The 20,217-nt window shown below is 43.7% G+C and overlaps 3 protein-coding genes and 1 pseudogene across 3 annotated transcripts; all 4 read right to left on the bottom strand.

Annotated features, from left to right (window-relative positions):
• Nucleotides 1-1,886: 1,886 nt before the first annotated feature.
• LOC102714754 lies at nucleotides 1,887-3,635 on the bottom strand (annotated as a pseudogene).
• A 1,327-nt stretch (nucleotides 3,636-4,962) lies between these two features.
• Nucleotides 4,963-6,538, bottom strand: LOC102714478 (flavin-containing monooxygenase FMO GS-OX-like 9). The gene has a single exon (XM_006658155.3). It carries the CDS (start codon nucleotides 6,531-6,533, stop codon nucleotides 5,100-5,102), a length of 1,434 nt encoding a protein of 477 aa, XP_006658218.2. The 5' UTR covers nucleotides 6,534-6,538; the 3' UTR covers nucleotides 4,963-5,099.
• A 2,975-nt stretch (nucleotides 6,539-9,513) lies between these two features.
• Nucleotides 9,514-12,551, bottom strand: LOC102714203 (flavin-containing monooxygenase FMO GS-OX-like 8). The gene is made up of 2 exons (XM_006658154.3): nucleotides 12,536-12,551; nucleotides 9,514-11,506 (listed from the first exon to the last, which is right to left on the bottom strand). The coding sequence occupies exons 1-2, from the start codon at nucleotides 12,549-12,551 to the stop codon at nucleotides 10,062-10,064; spliced, it is 1,461 nt and encodes a 486-aa protein (XP_006658217.2). The 3' UTR covers nucleotides 9,514-10,061.
• Nucleotides 12,552-13,476: 925 nt separating this feature from the next.
• Nucleotides 13,477-17,038, bottom strand: LOC102713925 (probable inactive purple acid phosphatase 2). Its single transcript, XM_006658153.3, has 2 exons — nucleotides 16,259-17,038; nucleotides 13,477-15,107 (listed from the first exon to the last, which is right to left on the bottom strand). The coding sequence occupies exons 1-2, from the start codon at nucleotides 17,009-17,011 to the stop codon at nucleotides 13,839-13,841; spliced, it is 2,022 nt and encodes a 673-aa protein (XP_006658216.2). The 5' UTR covers nucleotides 17,012-17,038; the 3' UTR covers nucleotides 13,477-13,838.
• Nucleotides 17,039-20,217: the final 3,179 nt, after the last annotated feature.

Raw genomic sequence — 20,217 nt, 5'->3', positions numbered from 1 at the left:
TGCAACTACGGTCGTCCTATCCAGTGCTTTCTACGGCTGAGGAGGCGATAAATATGCTTTTAGATGGAGGCATTAGTCACAATCCAATTAGATTTTCTAAAACAGACATGGACTCTAATACGGATTGTATGATCAATAATTAGATTTATTTGCTTTTCTTTTATATGACAAATCTAGATCGTATGATCTAGATTTAGTTTATATTTAAGTATTATGTACTTTGGTTATTCAAAGTCTAAAAACATAATAATGTTTACTTCACTTTGTTGTTCATTTTAATTCTATTTAATATTTAAATAGATAATTCTTTTATATTTGAAATTCTATTTTTACATATATTGTTCTTTCACTAATATATTTTTTATTGATTTTTGTTGTATTTCTATGTTAACTTGTTCGAGTGACTAAAACATTAACAAAACGTACTCCGTATTAAGGCTATAGAGTTGTCACTTGTCAGGTGATTAGCCAAGGAGTCATGAGTCAGGACGTGATGTTTATTTTGTTGTTGATGGCGTGTCGCCGGAATGGCTGGTACTTTTTTCTATCTGCTGCCTTCCGATCGGAAACAATGCTTATTTGATTACTTCTACAATTATTGATATAAAATTTTCTATCTATATCTGTTTTTTAATCTTGACCGTTATAATTTGGACCCACCATGATCTATGGTGCATATTTTTCTTTTTCTCCGATTAATCTACACCGATAATCTGGACTCACCATGATCTAAAGGTTCATATTTTTTATTTTTCTTCGATTAATGTGGAAATTTCTAGCCTCCAGAGCGAACGTGGAACCTTCTTTTTGGGCTGTTTTTATATTATAATAGATAGATAGATTTCACGGTAGTCTTACCTTCGGAAAAAACGAGATCAGATTAACCTAATATTATGTGTGCTTCAACACATATACCAAGAAAAAAATGTATTTTGTTTATAAATTCAATTAAGAAAAGTAAATACAAAATCCTGAAAATTTCTGATGTTTTGTGAACGGACGCGGTTATACATCTAACTAACACGTACAACTCAGTACACCATAGCCCACAACGACTGACTTTGCATACACGATCGTACGTGAGTTGTACGTGTCATTTGTACGTATAGCAATTTCCTTCGTGAACTCTCCCAAACGCAGACGAGCCAAGAACGCCGCCGCCGCACCATGCGTGGTCGCCCGCAGACGTGATGAGATATCTCATTAGATAAATGAGTACTCCTTGTGTCCCAGAAAAAACCAATTCTTCGGTTTTCGTATCCAACATTTGACTATCCGTCTTATTTAAAAAAATTTCAGAAAACTAGAAAAAAAATTAGTCATACGTAAAGTACTATTTATAATTTATCATCTAACAAAAACAAAAATATCAATCACAAAAAAATTTTAAATAAAAAGAAGAGTTAAAATTGTAGGTAAAAAGTGAAAAATTGGTTTATTTTGGGACGGAGGGAGTAATGCACAGCCCAATTTTAGTTGTCAACATGTGGGCCCAGGTTTGGTACGTGGCCCAGCCCATCAGCACAGTAAACAACAGGCAAACAAACAAAAACTATATTTTTAAACAAATTTAAAAAAGGTATTCTTTATAAAAAGAACCGGATATATCATGACCCAAGGTGCACTGCACAAGACCACGGGTATGTTGGTACGGTATGCATGTGAACCTGATCTATATTTTCAAATTAATCTTGTCAAACCGTCTCAATTTCTGACATTCAGTGGCGCCATATCTGCTCCCCGGTTGATAGAAGAAAGCATACCTGCATACATACATTTTCATTGTGTTCCATGTCAAAGTAAATTGATCTTGTGAAGATATAATACAAAATCTTTCAGCAATTACTTTGAGAGATTGTATCCTGTGACAGTCGATCTTGCGTTGGATGCTGGATTACATTTAATCTGTCATGTGTTGTGGCTAATTACACATTGTTAAAAGTAGAATGACTAGTGGTGATTTGGAGTATGTAGTAATGAGAAACATGCGAGTGTTCCCAGATTTATAAACTAAAATAAAATGAAACACTAGACTAGAGTGGTGCAGTCAGTGATGCTGTGCTAGGATCAATTTGATAAACCAACACAATAATAATATTCTCCGTGGAGAAACAATAGTATAATTAACATCTCGAATTAGTGATTGACATGTGGGTCCGAGGGCCTATATGTCAGCTTCTCTGTAGTGATAAAAATAAAGTCAGAGAATCTCAATCCGCCTCCTCCTGCGGTGGTTGCGTCGCCGGTGGGATCCAGCCGTGCAGGCGGAGGCCGTCGGTGACGAGGTCGCTGTCGTGGTAGCCGTCGCGGAAGCTCTCGATGTCGTCGCGCATGTTGGAAACGGACGACCATAGGAGCTCCTTCTTCCACTGCTCCATCCGCGGGAAGCCGCAGGTGCGCTCGCCGTACTCGTCGCACAGCTCCAGGTCCAACAACAGGTCGTGCGTCCGCCACTTCGGCAACCCGGCGGCCTCCCTGCCGCCGTTGTACTCCTCGACGGCGCGCAGCATCTCCTCCGGTGCCGGCAGCGTCCTCCGGCCGGACAGCACTTGCGCCACCCACCTCGCCTGCGCCTCCACGAACCGCGGGAGGACCACCTTGGCCGGGATGCCCACGAACGACAGCGACGGTGCCAGCGCCGGCGGGAACACGTGCTCGCACAGCGGCCCGAAGCGGTTGTCGTCGACGGTAACCTTCCCGTCCGTCTCCAAGAACGGGAAAGAGTAGTTGTAGCCGGGGCAGTAAACGATGGTGTCGGCGACGACGCACGAGCCGTCGTCGAACACCACTCGCCCGTCCTCGCACAGGTGTTCGACCTGTAGGCGCAGGTGAAGGTTGTCGTCCTCGTACCTGGACAGAATCCTGGACATCGCCGACGCCATTATCTCCCCGGTCGACTTGGCGCTGAGGTGCACCTCCTTGGCGAGGCGGCGGAGCTCGAGGGCGAGCTCTGCACCGCTCGCGCTGCACCCAACGATGACGACGACCTCGCCGTGGAAGGAGTTCGGGACGCGGTACGAGTGGCTATGCAGCTGCCGCCGCCTCCACCTGTCCATCCCGTCGATCCTTGGAAGCCTTGGCTGGGAGTAGTGCCCGGTGGCCACCACGACGGCGTCGAACACCTCCTCCGTCTCCACTTCTTCGCCGTCGCGCTTGCTCCTCACTGTCCATTGCAGCGAGCCGTCGCGCCGTGGCGGCCCCATGGCGACGCGCATGGCCATCGTGTTGAGCCTGACGGTGTCCATGAGGCCGAACACGTCGCAGAAGTCCCTGACGTACCTGAGCAGCTCGCCGTGGACGGGGTACCGCCGCGCGTCGCCGCCGGCGCTGGGGCGGAACGGGAAGTCTGAGAAGCCGCCGGCCTCCCTCGGGGTGTTGAGACGGAGCGAGGCGTAGATGCTGCTGTGCACGCCGGCCAAGCCGAGCGGGTCGCCGCCGTCGGTTGCCTCATCGTACAGCCACTGCCCACCGACGCCGCCGCTCTGTTCGAGCACGGTCACGTCGAGGCCCCCCGCCGGAGCTCGCGCGCCGCCGCCAGCCCCGCCATCCCGGCGCCGACGACGCACACTTTCTTCCCGGAGCTCCAACCCGATGATGACGACGACATCTTATCCTCCATGATTGGATCCAACATGGTCAGCTCTTCAAATTCAACAATTTCTCGTCTTTTTTTCTCAGCACGCAACAGATATCTTAATATGCCTCAAGAAAGAACGGTAGAGAAATCCACAAACAGTGCAATTGGGATGCTTCTGCTGCAACTTGACTTGATGCCTCACCTGTTCATCATTTTATATGAGATAAACACAAATTGCTAAGAGAATCGTCTTTGTTTTAAATTGCAGCGCTTGATCTTGTTCCTTTTCTTCCCGCTTTGGCTTGTTTACATTTCTTCTTTCACCTTGGGTGAAGATGTAAATAGTTTCTTCTTCTTCTTCTACTTAATATAAGACCAGCAAAGTCTGTCTCGGTTTAATATAAGACCAGCAAAGTACTAATTATGTTTCAATTGATTTCATTTCTGAGAAGTTTCTACTTGGATGGATTTGGTAGAAACAGCTCTGAACAAAGTGACCAATCAAACTGCACAAAAACAATAAACGCAGAAGATGTCATCACAATTTACAGTCTCTATTATCCATCCATTGTGATTTGCGAATACTTCAGAAAACCCAATGTCTAACCTGCCTATCATTTTTTTATAAATGCAAAGAACTAATCACATTTCTTTAAAATTTTCACATATGACGCCTCAGCTGCTCTCTCCTGATTAATCAGTAACACTTTCATGAGTTTCATTTCATCTTCACCTCGCGATCGTCATAAGCTAAAATGATCGCACCAGGACTGTCATGTAATTTAATTTGTTAAGTCCCCTTGTAATTAACTCCCATGGACACGTGACATATCTTCACATAGTCAAATCCGAAGATACCATCACAGGTATTCATCGCATCAATTCCTTTGTGAATACTCCAGCAAGAACTAAAATATGTATGTGCATGCTCCAATTTGATATGCCTAACCTACTTAAGCCCACTTTGATTCAAAGAAAATTCATAGGAATTTTAGGGAATTCTATTCCTATATGAATTTTTACTACAAAATTCTTTGAATCAAATGAATGAGCCCATTGAAATTCCTATCGAATGCCTCTTCCCGTATAAGTTTTGGAGGAAATTTAATAAGAGGTAGAACCTTGTGGAAAAAATCCTATGAGTATTTATCTCTCCTCAAATTTCTATGTTTTTTCTGTGGTCCAATCAAACGGTCATTCCTATGTTTCGCAATCCTCTATTTTACACTTACATTTCTATTAGAATCCTATGTTTTTTCTATTTCTCTATTTTTACATTCTTGTGATTCAAAGGGGCCCTTTAAACACGAATGGATAAACGTAGACGTAGAAATCAATTACATCAAATCTATAATATATATAAAGTAATAAAAAAATGAGCCTCCACGTTGTCTCTTACAGGCTAGAAATTCTGAGATTAATCGAATTATAAATCATTTTTTATGATATATATACACTGTATATGACAGACAGGCCAACAATTTTAGTGGAGTCCAAATGCTTATGTAGGAGTAATTTTTCTTTAGACAGGAAGAGAGCCCATGGCCTGTACGATTCCTTCTTCGCCGCCGCCGTCGTCCTTCTCCTGCATCCAGGTCCAGGTCCAGCCATGCAGCCGCAGGCCTTGGGTGACGACCTCGTTGTCGTGGTAGCCGTCGCGGTAGGTCTCGATGTCGTCCCGCATGTCGGAGATGGACGACCGGATGAGCTCCTTCTTCCACTGCTCAATCCGCGGGAAGCCGCAGGTGCGCTCGCCGTACTCGTCGCAGTACTCCAGGTCCAGCAGCAGGTCGTGCGTCCGCCGCTTCGGCGTGCCGGCGGCCTCCATGGATGCGGCGTGCTCCTCGACGGCGCGTAGCATCTCCTCCGGAGACGGCAGCGTCCTCCGGCCGGACAGCACCTGCGCCACCCACCTCGCCTGCGCTTCGACGAACCGCGGCAGGATCACCTTGGCCGGGATGCCCACGAACGACAGCGACGGCGCCAGCGCCGGCGGGAACACGTGCTCGTACAGCGGCCCGACGCAGTTATCGTCGACGGTGACCTTCCCCTCCGTCTCCAGGAACGGGAACGAGTAGGAGTAGCCAGTGCAGTAGATAATTGTGTCGGCGACGACGCATGAGCCGTCGTGGAACACCACCCGCCCGTCGTCGCACAGGTGTTCGATCAGCGGGTGTAGGTGAATGTTGGCATACCTGGCGAGCAACTTAGCCATCGCCGGCTTCATGGCTTCCTCCTCCATGGACCTGGCGCTGAAGTGCACCTCCTTGACGACGCGCTGGAGCTCAAGGGCGATTTCCTTACCACTCACGCTGCAGCCAACGATGACGACGACCTCGCCGTGGAAGGAGTCCGGAACGCGGTACGAGTGGCTATGCAGCTGCCGCCGCCTCCACCTGTCCATCCCGTCGATCCTTGGAAGCCTTGGCTGGGAGTAGTGCCCGGTGGCCACCACGACGGCGTCGAACACCTCCTCCGTCTCCACTTCTTCGCCGTCGCGCTTGCTCCCCACCGTCCACCGTAGCGAGCCGTCGCGCCGCGGCGGCGCCATAGCGACGCGAACGACGGTCGTGCTGAGCCTGACGGCGTCCATGAGGCCGAACACGTCGCAGAACTCCGTGATGTAGCTGAGCAACTCGCTATGGACGGGGTACCGCCGCGCGTCGCCGCCGCCGTTGCTGGGGCGGAATGGGAAATCGGAGAATCCGCCGACCTCCCTGGGGCTGTTGAGACGGAGCGAGGCGTAGATGCTGCTGTGCACGCCGGCCAAGCCGAGCGGATCGCCGCCGTCGGTCGCCGCGTCGTACAGCCACTGCCCGCCGACGCCGCCGCACTGCTCGAGCACCGTGGCGTCGAGGCCCTCTCGCCGGAGCTCGCGCGCGGCCGCCAAGCCGGCTAGACCGGCGCCGACGATGCAGACCTTCTTGGAGCTCCGATCCGATAACGATGACGACATCTTGTCCTCCATGACCACAATTGAATTCAACACGGACGATTCCCCAAATTTAGTAGCAACTTTTTACCACGGAAGATCTCCATTTTGCCCCTCGCTGAGTTTGATTGGCACCTCAAAACTTTGCGCCCCAATCTGTCCGCCTATGTTTACAAGTAAAATTTTAAATTTAGAGTTAAATTTGGAAATTTTTCAATGAAGTTTATTATTTTAGTCTTATCTTTACTTTTATGTCCAGGGAGCACTTTAGTTATATTACAGTAATTGGAAGTGTGTAAAAACAAATTAAAAACAGTGAGACCGCGTGACAACTGAGCCTAATATTAATCGACGTGAATTAAGGTCGGCGCGTAATTGAGAGTCAGAATGTACATTTTCCTTTTCCCGCCAAGCAACAGATACTAAAAAGTAACAGGAAAATGAAGCTCTTCCTCACGAGCTATAAATTCTGAGATTAATAAAAAAATAAAAAAAAATCAATCGGACAAACAAGGAAAACATGGATCGGATTATACATGTATTGTTTACGTTACGTGGGAACAATAGGAAAAACAAAAAAGATCGATCGGACTGTACGTTTACTTAGAAAATTTGGACATTTTTCTATCGGAAGCGTGTTCTATATTTGGAAAACAATAGTCATTTATGGCCTCTCACCAACTAGGAGCTATACAAGTATTTGTTTGCTAATTATACTAACTACACACCAAGTTCACTCTAACGGTGTAAAATCATCAAACTAATGTCAAAAATAAAAAATAATCAGAGATCAACTAGAAATATGATTTTAAAAAAGTATGAAATCAGGAATAACAATTTAAATATGAGTAGAAATACAAATTCCAAAAATGTAAAAATCAGATAAACATTTAAAATTAATATTGAGATAAGAGTCCAGGTAGAAATACAACTTAGGGAAAAAACTAAAAATAATCACAATCAAGAGAAATGTTTCTACATGAAACTGAGAAAACTAAAAGACAAGTCTATGTAGAAATATAATTTTCACGTTAGTTGAAAATTGTTACACATGTTAATTGAAGAAAATGAAAATAGTTTTATAATTGTGTCCATATAAAATGCAACTAACAAATGAGATTCAATCCTTGAAGCTATACCAACCACGACGAAACAAAATATAAGAATATTGGTAATAATAATATTCTGGTACTAAGAAGACATCACTAATATTCTGAAGATAAGATGAAAAAATGAAGATAAACAAATATACAATAGATGTTAGATATCATTAATTTATTTTATAAATATGACAATAGTAAAAGATCCATCACTTTTGCTTTATATGCATATGAATTACTATGTCAATAATTAAAATATCAAACATATAAATTTGGTCCAGTCAAGGCAGAGTTTAAAAATTATATTGCCAATTTTAATGTTTTTAAAAATAAAACATAAATATATATGTAATTATGAGAGAAAAATTTATAATGATGCTACACACGTAATATGCACGGGTCACCATGCTAGTTTGTTATAATATATAAGTATGTGTAGGATTCAAATTCTGTAGCATATTATAATTATTTATGCACCAAGTCCTATGGTCCCAATTATTTCAATGAATCAAGAGCCAATTTAGTGTTTTAAAAGATAATTAACAAATGGAAAATTCAAAACTTACTACTGAAGTGATTTTTTTTTTAAAAATCTTTTGACACTACCTTAATTAGTGTGTGCTAAACAATCTACAAATGTTTATTTGCAACGGAGTGAGTATCTCAACCCAAATGACAAGAGATTATTACATGGACAGTGATGGAATTTGTGGTTGACACCGACACATGGGCCCCGAACTAATGGGACAACACTGTACTGTGGGCCGTTTTACAAGCAGGTCCTTGTCAGTGGGCCGTTCCATCCCCTAAATCTGTAGCCGAAAGTATCGTTAGTGTGTCGTCGTTTGACGAAATGTCGTGCAGCATGGGGACACACGAGACATGGCGTTTGCATGTTGGATGATATGACTAAACGGTCAAGCCTCTGCTCTAAGGGCATTTGTTTAGGAAGCTCGTACTTTTCACAGAATCTATAAAAGTTAAAACTTTTTAAAAAAATATTTAGCTATAGAATCTAAAAAATAAACTAGAAGTCAAAAAACTGAAAAGACCAACTTTTCTATAGATTCTAAGAGCATCTCCAATAGACCTCCTATTAGCCTCTCCAAGCCAAATTTTAGCCATTCATAAAAAAAATAAGCTCCAACAAAATGGCCAAGCCATCCGACTAGCTAAATGTGCTCTCTCACTGCCAAATTTGGCCAGCCTTTGCCTAGCCCCAGAGACTTGCCAAACAATAGGTCCCACCACTACTACTACTTATGAACAGTACTACTATTACTTAGCACTAGTACTACTACACACCACACCGGCCGACTACCACCGCCGACCGCCGCGGCCGGCGTCCGTGCCGTCCGCCACCGCCGCGGCCACGGCCGCCGTCCATGCCATCCTTTGCCGACTGCCACCGTGCCCGTGGCCGCCGTCCACGCCGTTGCCGCGAGTGCGGGCTGCCGCCGCCGTTCGCGCCTGCGGTCGCCACACGCCGTCGCCGCGACTGTCGCGGTCGCGGTCCACGCCGTCGCTGTGAGTGCTGCCGCCGTCCGCGCCTGTGGCCGCCTCCCCGCGCGGCGCGGCCGCGCCACCCACTGCGGCACAACGCTGCCTCACCGCGCGCCGCCTGACGCCTGGCTCCTCGGCTGGAAAGGAGAGAAAGTAAAAGAAAAGGAAAGAGGGGGAGAGAAAGAGAGAAGGAGAGAAAAGAAGAGGCTGACATGTGGGGTCCAAATGTCATTGACTTAGGATAGATAGAGAGACTGTTGGAGTAAAAAATAAATTTAACTTGTCAAATAAAATAGAGAATGACTAAATAGAGATTTGAAGAGTCAAATTTGGTCATACTATTAGAGATGCTCTAAGAATCTCTAATAAGCCAGCTTCTACTCATCTGCTTCTTTAAATCTTAGGCTCCCTAAACAGAGCTAATGGTTTGTTTGGATTAAAGCCATTTTAGACCTGCCAAAATTCTAACTTCAATTGTACGGCACATGCATGTTTCATTTGCTACCAAATTTTACCAATACTTGTACAAGTTCTACGTTACCAAATTTGCTAGCGCTAAGACTTACATATGTTACAAATGTTTTGGTAGAGCAAAAATTGCCATCAATTCATACAAGCAGTAGCCGTACATCATGTGTATATGTAGTAACAGTAAACTAGCGCTCAACTAATAATTGAAAAGAACTGAAAAAAGTAATAAAAATATTTATTTGGACTAATAACATACTCGCACATTGTAACCTATCTCAATAATTAAGAATATATCGGCATTATATCCTTAGGGGAATTTTAACTAGATGCTTATTTAGGTTTCTTTGGAAGTTCGATGGTTGCTCACATCGAGAGGGGGAGCGGAGGATGGACGAGTGCGTTTTTAAGTAGTAGAGATACGATCTTAAGCAAAATTTATTGGAGTTCAAATGCATAATTTTGGTCGTCGTCGTCGTGTTTAGGCAGGCAGAGAGGCATGTTCTTCGTCATCGCCGACGTCCTTCTCGTTCGTCCAGCCGTCGTGGCGCAGGCCATGGCGGACGAGGTCGCTATCGCGGTAGCCGTCGCGGTAGGTCTCGATGTCGTCGAGCAAACCGGAGAAGGACGACCGCAAGATCTCCTTCTTCCACTGCTCCATCCGCGGGAAGCCACAGGTGCGCTCGCCGTACTCGTCACACTGCTCCAGGTCCAACAGCAGGTCGTGCGTCCGCCGCTTCGGCGTGCCGGCGGCCTCCATGGATGCGGCGTGCTCCTCGACCGCCCGCAGCATCTCCTCCGGTGACGGTAGCGTCCTCCGCCCGGACAAAACGTGCGCCACCCACCTCGCCTGCACCTCGGCGAACTGCGGCAGGATCACCTTGGACGGGATGCCCACGAAGGACAGCGACGGCGCGAGAGACGGCGGGAACACGTGCTCGTACAGCGGCCCCACGCCGTTGTCGTCGACGGTGACCTTCCCCTCCGTCTCCAAGAACGGGAATGAGTAATTGTACCCCGTGCAGTACACGACAGTGTCCGCGACGACGCACGAGCCGTCGTCGAACACCACCCGCCCGTCCTCGCGCAGGTGTTCGACCTGCGGGCGCAGGTGAAGGTTGCCGTGCCTGGAGAGCATCTTGGACGTCGCCGCCACCATGTCCTCCTCCGTCGACTTGGCGCTCAGGTGCACCTCCTTGGCGACGCACAGGAGCTCCAGGGCGATTTCCATACCGCTCAGGCTGCAGCCGACGATGACGACGACCTCGCCATGGAAGGAGTCGGAGACGCGGTACGAGTGGCTATGCAGCTGCCTCCTCCTCCACCTGTCCATCCCTTCGATGCTCGGCAGCCTAGGCTGGGAGTAGTGCCCGGTGGCCACCACGACGGCGTCGAACACCTCCTCCGTCTCCACTTCTTCGCCGTCGCGCTTGCTCGTCACCGTCCACTTCAGCGAGCCGTCGCGCCGTGGTGGCGCCATGGCGACGCGCACGACCCTCGTGTTGAGCCTGACGGCGTCCATGAGGCCGAACACGTCGCAGAAGTCCCTGACGTACCTGAGCAGCTCGCCGTGGACGGGGTACCGCCGGGCGTCGCCGCCGGCGGCGCTGGGGCGGAACGGGAAGTCGGAGAAGCCCATCATCTCCCTCGGGCTGTTGAGACGGAGCGATGCAAAGATGCTGCTATGCACGCCGGCCAGCCCAAGCGGGTCGCCGCCGTCGGTCGCTGCGTCGTACAGCCACTGCCCGCCGACGCCGCCGCTCTGCTCGAGCACCGCCACGTCGAGGCCCTCCCGCCGCAGCTCGCGAGCCGCCGCCAGCCCCCACATCCCGGCGCCAACGACGCACACCTTCTTGGAGCTCCAATCGGGCGACACCTTGTCCTCCATGATTGGATTCAGCCTGTGCGACTGGGATGCGTCTTGGTCTACTTGAATCGATGGTTAATGTGTTCATCATTTTTTTAGTGAGATAAACACAACCTGCCTCTTGGCCTCTTGGGTTACAATAAATTAAGAAGGAAGAATTCGGTTTCTTCCCTCAAATGACGTTGCTAGGTGTTGATCCAAAATCACAACACGACGAATTCGGTTTCTCGTTGGCATCATGTAGGTGGTTTTCGACAATCACAACCTGCAATCTCTGAAAGCCGCCGTGCGTACCAGTCAGCCTTCGGCAATTCTTAATTGGGTTAATTACATCAATGCTATTATAAGTTTGTTAGTTTTGAGATATGCCGTTACTATTCAACTAATAGTAAAGATACCATTATAATTTTAGAACTATTTAAAATATACCACTTCATACCCTTCGGTGTATTTTTAAAAAACATTTGGACCATATTGCCCCTCTGCTGTTTGCTGTGTCCTTGATATGTGCAAAAGATAATTTGGCCCAAAAGTGACATGTTTGAAATAGTTCTAAAATTATAGTGACATCCTTACAATTAGTCGAATAATAATAGCATATTTCAAAACTAGAAAATTTATAATGGCATGAATCTAATTAACCTTTCTTTAACTCCGGGTGTTTCGGGGTTGCATCAGTGAAGTATCCGATACTATATGGTCTGAATAAACTAGGCCATGTTTCTTTCAGCTTGGAATTATTATAATATAGATTATTGGAAGTAAGCTGAAAGAAACAAACAACTTATTGAAGTAGCTTATTATAATCTGGAGTTCAGCTTATTATAATCTGATAAGCTCATTTAGGTGAGCTTTTTCTAGCTTATTTGGTGAAAAATTGCCCACAATGTCACACATTTCTCTTTAGACTTGCAAACCCAATAAGAGCATCTCCAAGAGATGTCTAAAACTAGAGTCCCAAAATTTATGTATTGGGAACACCCTAATAATTTTTGGGCATCAAAATCACTCAATTCTTCAAGAGTTGCAAAAAAAAAGTCATGAAAACTTTTAAATTTGTCTCATCATTAATTAATTAATGAATTCACCTATATTCTGCACCATTGAAACATAATTTTAACACGGATCTGACATAAATAACACATTAGGCTGTAAGACCTCAATCGTTAAATGTGAATTGCTTTCTTGCTATAAGTTTACTCAACAAACTAGACGTGTACACGAGTGTTCAATCTGCAGCATACAACTTGTTCAAAACAATTGAGAGGAAGCCAGGTATAACATGGGGCAGCGCCGGCGACCAGCTGTGGGAGAAAGGGGAGGGGCGGCGGATGGAGGAAGGGAGGGGCGGCCGTGGTGGATGGATGGAGAGATGGCGACGGTGGATTTGTTCTCTCGCGCGTGGACAGAATGAAAAAATGGCCGCAGTGAAAAAAATGGTGCAAAAGTGAGATTGGGAGACCCATGACAAGACCAAAATTTGGGTAAAAATACACTCATGCTTGGGGTATTAAAATTTTAGGAGTATTTTTGGGCAGCTGTTGGAGTCTATTTTTATCCTTTAGTGCTAAAATTTAATTTTTAGGAATCATATTGGCCCCTTGATGGAGATGCTCTAATCTAAGCTCTAATAATATAGAAAAGAAACAACTCATAGTTTATTCTACTACAGATTATAACAATCTAGCTTATAATAATCCGACTCAATAATCTAGATTATAATAATCTTAAGCTGAAAAAACACGGCCTAAATAGAGTTTTAATCTTTTTATTGATTTTTGACAAAGGTTCAACCTCTTCTCATTAATCTTTAACGTAAAATTTTACAGGAAAGCTTAGCAGAGGCTTCTATGATCTTAGGGTATAGTAAATGTTTTATCTCTAAGTTATTTTTTAATCACTTATAAACCATTCTGTTTATGCTTAATTTAAGCATAAAGACTACCATCCTTGGTGAATACTTCAGACCATAAAAAATATGTTTGCTTTCTATAAAAGGAATAGCCCGTGTCTTTCCTCTAAAAAATGATTGCATAATACAGTTTCTCTATTACTTTAGTACCAAACAGAAAAATTACAAATGAACAAACGATGAATTGTGTATTACGTTATGGTACAGGTGAACCACTCATACGGTCAAACCGACCAAATGATGTTGGTCGATATGAACATCATGCCACTTATTAAAAGCTTATACATTACAGAATTACGGCAACAGACATGCTGATCCAACTCTGCAGACCTATACACTCTAATGCTCTGTGCACTATAATACAAACACTGTAGAGCCCCAAGAAATGCTGAAATGAAACCATTGTGTTGGGGCAGAGTCCTATAAATAGGTTACTGAGCAAAAACAATTTGAAATAGATATAGATGGCATCTGTGATTTTAGGACTCCTCGTTCTTCACTTGGGTCCACTGTGCAGCTTCTTTCTTCCTTCTAATCAGAAATCCAAAAGAGAAACCGAGAACCAGTGCAAGCACAGCGCTGCCTACGATTTCCAAGGACACCAGAGGAATTTTCAGTTTGGTGCTTACCCCTGTGCTGAGCTTTGTATCATCGACCACCTCAGTAGCATCACTGTTACTAGATACTTGTCCAGAGAATATCTCGACCATATCATGGACTTGCCCATCATGGTTTCCGACGTACATTAGTGTTAGCTTCTCCTTTGTAGCTACAAGTTTCGTGTAACCAAATTCACCACCACGGTACATGGATCTCTCAGGCTGCGGATAGACAGGAACATCAGGGTGGTCATGCCTTGGTTGCCAGAATGGTTGATAATCTTGACCACCCATCCCGATCACAAGATGAACAGGAGCACCAGGGTATACGAAACTTGATGACATGTTGAAACATTGGAAGTTTTTCATGGGGCAGAACCTCTCGTACCTGTGGACATGTCCCCAGAGTGCAAGGGTCACTTTGTATGTCACCAAGAGTGGTTCCAGGTGTTGGATCATCTGCTGTCTGTGAGCAAAGTCCCTAGCTTCATTGCTTGTTGTATACATGGGCCGGTGGCCCTGAAATACAATGAAAGGAGTTCTACTTCGGTTGACCTTCTCAAGGTCAGCTTTTAAGAATTTGAGTTGGTCACTGCCCTCAACAAAATTAGTTTCAGTTGACATGTAAACAAAATGCACAACACCTGAATCAAAGGAATAGTAAAGATTCCGGGTGTCGGGAGCTCCAGTGCCAGTAGGCACAAAAGAATTTCCAGGCATTCTGAACTTTACACTGTAAGGTATGCCACATTCACCTCCACCGTCTGTCCCATATATACCAGAGGACCACCATGGTTTCCAAGGTTGCGATGGCCAATCATACTCATGGTTTCCTATGCAGACATGGTATGGAGTATTGGCAGCAATAGGTTCAATCTGGCTAAAGAAGTGATCCCATACCCAAGCATAACCTCTAGCATAGCTGATGTCCCCAATGTGTGAAATAAATGCAGGTTTATCACCAAGAGCTTGAATATCACGAAGTATCCACTTTACAGTTGACAAGCTTTCTTCTTGGGTACGTATATAGGTGTTGTATGGTATATAAGTGCCCATGTCACCAAATAGGAATGCAATGGTTTCATTGGCCTCACTGTCACGTGAAATGAAGCTGTAAGTATCACTCCATCCTCCAGAGTCACTACCAACCTATACAGAAAAGTTCAGTTGATCAAAATTAAACAATGAAAGAAAAGACATAAATGAAGCTGATTGGGTGCAGGGAATACTAAAGTCTATGCTGGACTCTCTGGAATAAGAGAAAAGTTATTAAATAGACAACAGTGGTACTCACAATCAAATCAGACTTCCAAATAGATCTAGAAAAGCTGAAATTTGAAAAAAAAAACATAAACAAAAACTGGCGTTTGAATTTTTTCTTAAAAGGTAAACAGGTCATCAAGTCTTTTCAGGACTGACTGAACATTTAGAAATATATGCAAGGACATAAGCTACAGTGCTAAATGGAGCACCTGTAAAAATCCAATAATAATTCATAATAGCAACTGAGCAATATACATGCCACTTGGATGAAGCAAAGAGTGAAGAAAGAAGTCACATGGACGCAATATCTTACAGGCGAAGGTTAATATGAAGAGCTACTAAATAAAAAAAAAATGTTCAATATCTCAGCTCTCAGAGATCATACGAATCAGAACCTTACTAAGAGTCCAAGTTGAATCTACATGTATATCTCTTGTAACTCAAATCCGAAACCTCAATGCAACCTCAGTTATTCCCTAATTGCAGGAGAAAACTGAAGCACATTTGATTGGTAGAAGTTCAGTAACAAGTTGGAACAAAAAAAGATTCAATCTTTCTAAGTTACATTAATCCACATTCCCCAATTCCCTAGTTAAGTAAAACAATCATGAATTCAAGATGACAAAACAGATCTAAAAGCTTCCTCTTACAGAAAGTACTGTCTACCAAGCCGTTTAATAACCCATCAAACGTTTGAGACATAAATTTCACTATAATCAACTTCAGTTCTTAAAACGGAACACCCAGAGGTAGCTTTCGAAGTGGGCGATCATGCTCCAGCTCCCTAGTTCAAGCCCCGAACTTTGTAATACAGCTATCTTCACCTCTTATAGACCAAAACTTACAAAATTCATACTCCCTAAATCAACGAGCCAAAAATCATCCTCTCACTCCTAGATTCAATCCTAATTTTTTACCATGTGGCTAATACTACCCTGAATCCCAAATTGTAACTCCAGGTTGCAGCAATGACGATTACAAAAATAAAATTCAAACTTTAGCAGTTAACAATCCATCAAGAGGCCAGTGAGATTCACCTTGTAGAAGTACCTCTTCCCGGGCTCCAATCCCTTGATGAGGCCATCGAAGACGAACCCGGGATCCCTCCACCCGACGCTGCTGTTCGCCGGCGAGTCGCACATGTGCTTCTGCTCGTACGTCCTCACCTCCGTGTCCACCTCCTTCCAGCCCGCCCCCTCCTCCTTCCCGGGCCCGTACCTGACCACCCTCTTCCCGGCGTCGCCGCAGACGAACATGACCCGCATCTCGTCGGCCCCATCGGCGAACGAGAGGTGCACCTGGTCGGGGCGGGCGGGGGACTCGAAGGCGACGTCCCCGGAGGCGGCGACGCGGTGGCGGCCGTGGGGGAGAGGGTTGCCGTCGTGGTCGATGTGGTGGTAGGAGTACTCCCTGGCGGGCCAGCGGAAGAGGCGGAACTGGTAGGGGGCGCGCAGGTTGGGGAGGCGCGGGAGGGTGAGCTCCCCGGAGCCCGTGCGCCAGGTGGCGGAGCCGTTGAGGAAGAGGTAGCCGAGGAAGTCGCGGTCGGAGGAGGACGGCGGCGAGTAGATGCCCACGTAATCGAGGCCGTCCGGGTCCGGGAGGCCCGACCACCGGATCGTGATCTGGCTGTCGGACTGCGCGAGCTTCGCCGGCGTGGCCGTGAGCGTGGTGGCCGCCGCTGAGGCTTCGCCGGCGGCGAGGGCCGCGAGGAGGAAGAGGAGGAGGTGGGTTTTGGGGTGCATTTTGCCGGGGACGCCGAGCGAGGCGACGTGGGTAGGAGTAGTTAGCATGGCTAGATGTAGGTCACTGACATGGTGGGGCCCAGTGTCAGTGGGTCCAGCCCAATTTGGAATATGCCTTTTGGTAGGCAAATGGGTTTGGATTGGATCAGGTGCAGAGATGCCAAACCAATTGTACACTCTAGCGGCGAAATTTGGCTTTTGCCTTTGAATGGAGATGGGATTGCTCGAAAAAGTTTTTACAAATACACCAAATCAAAATTTTGACACTCATTTAAAGTATTAAATGTACTTTAATTACAAAATAAATTTTAAATTTCACCTGAAAACTTTAATTACAAAATAAATTTCAGATTTCACCTGAAAACCACGAGACGAATCTTTTAAGTCTAATTAATCTGTTATTACTACATGTTGGTACTGTAGCACTTATGGCTAATCACGTCCTAATTAGGCTTAAAAGATTCGTCTCACTATTTCCCGCATAACTGTCTAATTAGTTCTAATTAGTTTTAATGTTCATGTATATTTAATGCTTTATTTAGGTATCCAAAGATTCGATATGATGTTTTTGAAAAAAAGTTTGTTTAGTGGAATTGCTGCTAGTTTGACTTTTGGATTTGAATTCAAAGTTAGGCATGAGCAGACTAACAGCCTCATATTTTTACTTATGTAAATGTTTTACTTATAATTTGTTTTATTTATAGATTATTTTTTATTTATAAATATGTCATTTGATCTTTTTGATTAAAAAAATCAAAAGATAAAGAGTCTAAATTGCTGCACCTCCGGGGCAAACTGGCAATCTGGCAATGACATATTGACATTGCAGTGAATAGACTCAAAGTGGTCTATTTTTATTTATTTATTTTAGTACTGGAAAAATTGGAGCAAGGTCAACCTCTAGCTAAATTGGAGCCCAACACCAAATTAAAGCCCAGGTAGATTTAGATCATGGTCCATAGTGCATGAAAGCTTGCTACACTTTTTGAATGACTTAAATGAGAAATGCTTGCTACGATGTTGCATTCCCGTAGCAATTTCGGAGGATTCGGTTTTCTGAGTAATATTTTTTTATATGGAACACTTTGCATAGGAAAGGGCACAGAGGGGGTGATAGCATGTTTATTCGTAAAAAAGACAGACAGCATATTTATGAAAATAATAATTTACAAATAAAATTTTATATAACGTGTTCTTAGTAATTAAAAGCCAAAATTAAGAAAATATAATATAATAAAAAAATCTTTAAAAAAAATCCTTTATCTAAAAAAAATCCTTTATTCGTATAGCAGTAATGCTAGCTACTCCTGTTTTTCTTCTCAATCATTCCTCTTCAGGATGTAGAGGCCGCGTTTAATATAAATCCTTTATCTAAAAAAAATCATTTCACGGTGTTCTTGTTAAAATAATGTTTTGAAATATGTTGTCACTACAATATACTGATATATAACCCACCAATGGAAGCAATTCATTTGTTTATCCCGGAGAAGGGGGAGCATGTTACGTATGTCATGGGCACTATATATTCACATATTAGTTTAATTATCAAGTGATCTCCCAAATTGAAATATTGAAAGAAACATGGGTAGAGTTAAGGAATCAGCTGACCAGAGTCTCAACTTATCACAACACTTTGACTAGCAATTTTTTTGAAACACGGTACAAATAAAGAGACGCTTATCACATACGCACACTCATCCATATGAACACACGCATCACACATCATCCTTATGAGCACCTCTAAAGACTGGATTGAGCATCTCATGAGATTGATGAAGTATCTTAAGATTGACACACTCATCTTTATGAACACATACAATATTCCTATGAGCAACTCCAAAAACTCTTAAAATTGACACTCGTTCATACGTATCTTATTACTGATGAAGTATTTTAAAATTGGTGAAGTCAACACGGATGTTTCATTATCAAGGGGTGGGTACGTCATCTAACACTAAAAAACAATTAGGCGTAAATACAAGCATTTGTATCGAATTTATAATATGAACCCGTGTGGACAAGTTCCACCACATAGAAACCTAACCAATTGAGGTAAGCTATAAAAAATATTTTATTTGAATCTCGATTTTCACAATAAATATATAGTAGTAACACAATATTGATTTTTTATGTTTCCAATAATTAGAGTAAATTTATCAACGGCAAAATTTACAATTTCTCAATCCAAGAACAATAGTAACTTAAATATTATGGATAAAAAGTATACAATGAGTGGGTGCCGAGGAGTCATCCACAGATCACTCGTGCTACTAGCTATAGAATTCTGTGAGAAAACAATTAGCTGGAGCAAATCGATCGATACTATTTAATTTCCATTGCCCATGCATCGATTATATATAGATCGTGTCACCCATTATTGATCGTGTATCGATCAATCAATTTAATATATATCTCAATCCAACTAGTGTACATAGCCGTTTCATCACATCGATCGATATCTTAAGTGGCAGACAAATCTCATATCTCTATATGCATTATGCTAGCTAGCCAAGAAATGAATAGCTAGGGAGCTCGATCAGAGATCGTCTCCTTGCTAGCTAGGCATAAATAAGTGCGTTTGTGTCAACCCAGCTGACGATTGAATAAATTCTAGAGATTTATTTTCTACTACTTCATTCATTTCACAATATAAATTTTTCTAACATTACCTAGATTCATATAGATGCTAATAAATCTAAACACATGTATAAATTATATACATTTATCAATAAATGAATTTAGGCAAGGCTAAAAAGATTTACAATATGAAATGGAAATAGTAGTAGATTAGCATATTATCGAACAGGATTTTAATTAACGTTAACCTCTATATACATATACACAGAGAGAGACATATAACCGCAAAGGGTTGTGTGTGTATACACTGCAGATGCATGGAGCTAATTAATTTGAGTCTGTAGTGTAGTTTTATGAGAAAGGAACAAATTCATGTGGAAATGCTGGTAAATTCCTGCCACCTTCTAAATAGAAAAATAAAATAAAATCTAACATATATACTTTCTGGAATTAAAGTTGATAAATTGTGGAGCAAACGTACGTGCATCTTCCGTCACCTCATGGTCTCCAAAACATGGGACAATGTTGCTTGCTCTAGGAAGGAAACTACTAGTGGTAATAATAATCAGTGTGCAGTCAAATCAGAGACACGTTAATGTCGATGGACACAGAAGGGATTAATAATTCTTAAAGCTTAGGACATGTTTAGTTCCTAAATTTTTTTTAAAAAATATCGC

The sequence above is a fragment of the Oryza brachyantha genome, chromosome 7, assembly GCF_000231095.2.
Source record: "Oryza brachyantha chromosome 7, ObraRS2, whole genome shotgun sequence".
Classification (NCBI taxonomy): Eukaryota; Viridiplantae; Streptophyta; class Magnoliopsida; order Poales; family Poaceae; genus Oryza; species Oryza brachyantha.
The sequence above is the reverse complement of the archived record's forward strand: the minus strand, read 5'-3'. Positions and strand labels throughout refer to the sequence as shown.